This window comes from Arvicola amphibius, chromosome 1, assembly GCF_903992535.2.
Source record: "Arvicola amphibius chromosome 1, mArvAmp1.2, whole genome shotgun sequence".
Lineage (NCBI taxonomy): Eukaryota > Metazoa > Chordata > Mammalia > Rodentia > Cricetidae > Arvicola > Arvicola amphibius.
Window position 1 is genome coordinate 129,292,583 of NC_052047.1, and position 6,091 is coordinate 129,298,673.

Consider the following 6,091-nt stretch of genomic DNA (forward strand, 5'->3'; position numbering starts at 1 on the left):
TGAAAAGTGCGCTTGGCAACCAGGCATCCCTGAGTGCAGGCCTTAGTGTCTACTTCAAGTAAAGACTGGGCATAGAAGCCTGTTCCTGTGATCTCAGGCTGGGGAAGCAGAGAGGATCTTTGGCGCTCACTAGACAACCGTTTTGAAGAATCAATGAGCTCAGTGTTGAGAGGAGGGGGGAGAGGAAAGAGATAGAGAGAGAGAGAGAGAGAGAGAGAGAGAGAGAGAGAGAGAGAGAGAGAGAGAGAGAGAGAGAGAGCCTGTCTTTAAAAATTAAGGTGGAGCCGGGCAGTGGTGGTGCACACCTTTAATCCCAGTACTCCAGAGGCAGAGACAGGCAGATCTCTGTGAGTTTGAGGCCAGCCTGGTCTACAAGAGCTAGTTCCAGGACAGGCTCCAAAGCTACAGAGAAACCCTGTCTCAAAAAACAAAAACAAACAAACAAAAAAAAGTAAGGTACAAACTAGAAAGATGGCTCAGCATTTGCTACTCTTACAGAGGACCTGGGTTCAGTTCCTAGCATCTACATCTACAAAGTGGCTCACAACTGTCTATCACTCAGGTTCCAAGAGATCTGATCTGCTGCCCTCTTCTGGCCTCCTTGGACACTTGGTGTGCTTATGGTGCACATACACACAGGTGAGCAAAACACCCAAACACACGAACTAAAAAATAGGGTGAAAATCAGGAAAGTAGATAAGACATAGACCTGTGGTTTTCACACACACGTGCAAGCACTACACACACAGATGCAAAGGTGGCGGAAACAATGGCAGGCAGGGGGCAGTATTCTGGTAGTGTTTACACTATATCTATTAGGTATCAGAAGTAATGGAGATGAGTCTAGGCATGGTGGCTCAGGACTGAAATCCCAGCACTCAGAAGGCTAAAGCAGGAGGATTCAAGGCCAACCTGGGCTATATCTTGAGTCCCTTCTCAAAACAAAACAAGAAGTGTAGAAGCAGCTGGGTGAAGCAAGAGCGGTGCAGGGGCTCCAAGGCAGGACAGGCTTGCAGAGGGCCCTGCTGGGGACATGGACTGTGCACCCTCCAGGGAGCAGGCAGGAGGCTGCACCACAGTGCTCTGGGGGCGGCGGAGCCAGTGTCTAGTCTTCCCCACCTCTGGGAGACTGTGCTGGGGTCTGAGCTCGGCTCTGGGGTGAGACTGACTTCAGCAGAGCCGCTTCTCATTTTGGCCCCACCTTACTCAGGAAGTGCTTCTTCACCATGCTGACCACATCCCCAGGTTGCCTTGGAAACACTCTTTGGGGGCAGGAAGAGTTGGGGCACAGTCACCCAGCAGCAGGTGGTAGCCTCCCTTCCGCCTCCAGGGAGGGCCTTTCAGATAGTCACACACACACCCTCCCGGCATGCACTGGTACGAACAGCTCTGAAGACAGAGAAATCCAAGATTGACTCAAGGTAAAAGGTGAGGTGAGGGGTTCAGAAGCAAGTGCAAATTGGGGGGCTTATGGCAGAGACGTGGGCGACCACCAACGAGGGAGGCAGACAGGCCAGTGACTGGGCAGAGCTGGACAAGTTGGTTAGGTGCTCAACCCACGGACCTGGTACAGCAGGGCCAACAGCTGGGTCAGCTCCGAGGAAAGTGGCAAAGCCGCTGGAAGAGAGGGTACGCATAGGCGGGAGCAGGCCAGCAAGGGGGTTTCTCTCATTTCCGTCTCCCTACTTCTCAAGGCTAAAGCAGGACCTCTGAGCCTAGACCTTGATCTGCCACCCGCGGAGCCAGGGAGGGGAAGCAAGGCCTGTGCCCGGGAGCCTCAGCTGGCTGGTTCTCAGCCTCCCCTGGCTGATTCTTGTCCTCTCTGGGTTGCCTTTGCTTCTCTCTAGCCTTACCACCCATCCTCAATAAGCCAATTAGAAGAGCTGAATTGATGGAAGCTGGAAAGGAAAATTTATTCAATGTGGCCACACTGGGGAGATGGGCAAACAGATCCCCCCTCCTCTCTCTCTCTCTCTCTCTCTCTCGCGCACACACACACACACACACACACACACACACACACACGAGTCTGTCTCTGAGGTTCTGAAGTGAAATTACAGTTTCAACAGAAGGCCAGTGATTTGCAGTCCCCAGTCAAGACATGGTCCACCCACTGCCTCGCTGTGAGGTAGTCAGGTTGTTAGAACTGTGTTGAAGTCCAGGACACAGGACCCCGACTCTCACTGATTCCTGTTCCTTCTCTTAGCAGAGACATTCCCTGCTTCACCTGTTGGCCCTCCGCACCGCTGAGTCTCCCAGATGCCTACAACTCCTGAGCAGCCCTCAGGGCACACGGAGGGGCTCCCAGAGCCTACAGAGGAGGTGGCCACTTGGGCAGTACTGCCCTGTGGTCCTTGCGTTCCCATCATGCTCGGCCTGGCCTCTCTTGTAGCCTTCTTCATCATAACCACGGCAGTGCTGGCCGAACGCCTGTTCCGTCGCAGGCACCCAGACCCCAGTGGGCGTGCACCCACCCTCGTATGGCGTCCTGGAGGAGAGCTGTGGATTGAGCCCACAAGCAGCGCCCGGGAGCGCTCTGAAGACTGGTATGGCTCCTCCATTCCCCTGCTGATGGACAGGGCCCCAGATCCCCCGACTCCTGGGGGAACCTTGGAGGGCAGAGCAACTGCCCCACCAGCCCCTTCAATCCCACAGTCTTCTCCCAGTTCCTTAGCTCCCCAGACCCCACCGGAAGTCCCAGCCCAGAGCACCTTCTGGAGGCCTCAGACCCAAGCTGAGAGGCTCCATGCCGCAGGCCTAGTGAGCTGGGTTGAGCCTGAGACAAGGCTAGAGGCTGGAATGCAGATTGGGAGCCCTAAGGCCTGGAGGACGAGGCAAGGGAGCCTTGAGCCTGACTGGGGTCTCCAGCCTCGGGTCACCCTGGAACAGATCTCGGCATTCTGGAAGAGGGAAGGACGGACCAGTGTGGGCTTCTGAATCCTCAGAGCCTGTAAGACTAGCTAGCCTTCCACTTCAGAGGGGCTGAAAGGGGTCAGCTCCAGACTCAGGCCTGTACCTCACTCCAGATGTTTCTCTAGGCCCTGCCTAAAGCCTAGGGCCTTTTGTGTGGAAATTTCTATCTTTGACATCTGCCTGGTGGGCAGGCCAGAGTGCAGACAGCCTGTAGGCCATGGCTTGCATTAAAGTTCAGCTTTGGTTAAATTGCCCAGGTTGTGACTCTGAGAATTGGCAGCAAGGCTATTTGACTGTGGGCCAGAAGGTTTCAAGATGGCACGTCAGGGTACAAATTTACCTAAGACACCATATTAGAAAGAAGAGGTCCCGTATGGGACGCTGGCCAGCAGCGCGGTGCTGGTGGTTATGTGTCCATCATGTGGGCAGGAGGTGGCAGGAATCTTGCTCTCCAGAGACACAGACCCTGAGAGTGCCCAGCCACCCTCACGGACTAGCAAAATTGAGGCCAGATCCAGAAGGAGTCTGTGACTATATACAAACCTTGGCTTTGTCCACTCAAGAGCAACATGGAATTTGCTGAGCCAAGCTGAAGCGTCCATCTCTTGACTAGAGTCAGGACACAGACTCAAAAAGGATCAGCAGGTTCCTCTGTCCGTCGGCTTATGGGTGCATACATCCTAGAACACGGAGTTTTATTCTTCCATGTTAAGGAAAGCCTGGACTGAAAAGAACTGAGTCTGTTCCAATATGGAAGTGAAGATTGTCTCAGAGGAGAAACTCCCCAAACACAGCCCCTGCCATCTTTCCCTCTGGCTTGCTGGAGGGATCCACAGGTGGGCTTGCTACAAGACAGACTTAGTTATAATGACCCATCCCACGGAAACAGAGTCCCAGTTATCTGTGGCCTCCATGGCTGACCCTTTTAGGAGAGGAGACAATGGGGGGAGAGTTGCTAGTCCTTGGAAGGCTGAGCTTCCAAACTTCAATCGAGAATATGAAGATTTGCCATATCAGGTTTGCCACCTCTTGTCTTATTATTTACTTTATGCAGATTTTTACTTAAATTGGCTTACTATTTGCTTAATAAATTTGTTTTAAAAGGAATGGGTTTTTTGGTATGGCCTCTATTAATGGGAAATTATTATTATTCGCCACAAGTAAAAGATAGTGTGAAAATAAGCCAGGCGGTGGTGGCGCACGCCTTTAATCCCAGCACTCGGAAGGCAGAGGCAGGCGGATCTCTGAGTTCGAGGCCAGCCTGGTCTACAAGAGCTAGTTCCAGGACAGGCTCTAGAAACTACAGGGAAACCCTGTCTCGAAAAACAAACAAACAAACAAACAAAAAAGATAGTGTGAAAATAAACCAGGCATGCTAGTGCACACCTTTAATCCCAGCACACAGGAAGCTGAGGCAGGGGGATGGCTGTGATTTCCTGGCTAGCTAATGCTGCATTGAGACATGACTCAAACGAAACCAAGAATATGAAAATAAATACAGCATAGACGATGGAGTCCTAAGGAGGCAGTGTTGCTGACTGAAGACATTGACCTCAGCTTCTGCTCCTAGTTAAAAGAGAAGAGGTGGCACTTGCCTCAAATCCCAGCACTCTGGAGGCAGAGGCAGGAGGGTCCCAAATTCAAGGCCAACCTGGGCTACTTAGTCTCAAAGGAAAGAAAGGAAGGACAAGAGGGGGTGGGGAGGACGGAAGGGAGGGGCTCTGGCTCTGCCTCTGACTCATGAGCTGGGGGAACAGTTGTTTCTCATTCACCATCAGCAAACAGGACTGAGCTTTGGGTTCTAGTATGAGGAGAGAACAGTTCACCAGGGAAACAGAAGGGACAAGGTTTAGAGCCTGTCCATCTACATCGCAGGAACGCAGGAGAGGCATCATAGTGTAGAAGGCAAACCCAGGCAGGGCTCCTCCTCTCGGATCCTGACCCGACCCTGGAACCATCCGCTTGGACTTCAGAAAAGTGGTTTCTGTGGGGTTTTGTCTCATACTCTAACTGAACAATAAGGGAGCTCAGAGCTGGGCGGATGCTTTATTGGGAGTGTCCAGTTGTGAAACTGGCAGGGAAAGTTCTATAAATGAGGGATGGAAGGATGGGTGGACGGAGATATTAGTAACCTGGTCCTGTCGGTCTCTCTACTGTCTGGCTCCCACTCTGTGAGTGACTTTGCTCTGCAAGCATTTTTAGCAGGATGTGCAGCTGCCCAGATGCAACTAGTGTCAAACAGCTCTTTCCTCTCTGTGGAGACTTTCCCTCCCAGAAGCTCAAGAACAGTAATGAGCGATGGCGGGAAGAGGGGACCCCTTCCTGGAGCTGCCAGTCCATGGTGCTGCGCTCCTGCGTTATCCCCAGGCTGAGGTAGGTCTTTCATTGACTGCAGACGTTTTTTGAGTCATCTATGCTTCAGTGAGTAACCCTAATAATCTATAGGTTCACGCTGGACTCGGGTGGGTAGTTTGTTTATTTGGTCTGGATTCTGCATACTGTCTGAGGTGAAGAGACGTTTGCTCACATCTCCGCAGGAAAAGCATGTTCAATGATTAAATGCAGCTGATCAATGGATTAAATGCAGCAGACCTGAGACCAGGCATGCTCCAGGGTTGCAGCTCCAGCTAGCCAGGCTAGTCACCAGGCTGGCCTGAGGGGTTAGGTCTAGTTTGAGCAGCGTAATAAAATTCCTTCTCAAATGAGAAAAACAAACAAACTATGAATTGGAAGAATTTCTCTTTGAAGAAGACAGAAGAGCTGTGGTAGCGTTTTCTTCATCTTCATCACACTGAACGTAGATTTAGTAAATAAAAGTGAGAAGGAACTCCCAAGAGTGGGAGAGGTTCCAGGGGAGGAACACCAGTTTGGTATTTTTTAAATTAATTTCTTTTTTAGATTTATCTATTTTATGTTGTGCATGAGAGCTTTGTCTGTATTTATGAATTCGCACCACATACGTGCCTACAGATGGTGTGAGCCACCGTGTGGGTACTGAGAACTAAACCTGACTTCTCTGCAAGAACAGAGAGTGCTCCTACCTGCTGGGCTAGCTCTCTAGCCCTTATCTGTTTCTTTTTAAGACAAAGTCCTACTATGTAGCCCAGGCTGGCCTTTAATTACCAATCCTCCTGCTTCACTCCCCTAAATGTTGGAGTTACAGGCACACACGTGACTT

At 51.3% G+C, this 6,091-nt stretch overlaps 1 protein-coding gene across 3 annotated transcripts; it reads left to right on the forward strand.

Annotated features, from left to right (window-relative positions):
- The first annotated feature begins 1,347 nt into the window (after window positions 1–1,347).
- Window positions 1,348–3,950, forward strand: C1H16orf54 (chromosome 1 C16orf54 homolog). 3 transcript variants are annotated; one of them, XM_038349569.1, is made up of 2 exons: window positions 1,348–1,421; window positions 2,207–3,950. In XM_038349569.1, exon 2 carries the CDS (start codon window positions 2,260–2,262, stop codon window positions 2,935–2,937), a length of 678 nt encoding a protein of 225 aa, XP_038205497.1. In that variant the 5' UTR covers window positions 1,348–1,421; window positions 2,207–2,259; the 3' UTR covers window positions 2,938–3,950. The 3 variants fall into 3 exon arrangements, with proteins under 3 accessions (XP_038205497.1, XP_038205488.1, XP_038205479.1); XM_038349560.1 differs by having other exon boundaries at window positions 1,354–1,428; window positions 2,210–3,950; XM_038349551.1 differs by having other exon boundaries at window positions 1,365–1,428.
- Window positions 3,951–6,091: the final 2,141 nt, after the last annotated feature.

Bases quoted from the DNA above. Each gene is read 5' to 3' on its own strand.
- C1H16orf54 (XM_038349569.1), top strand. From the start codon at position 2,260: ATGCCTACAACTCCTGAGCAGCCCTCAGGGCACACGGAGGGGCTCCCA.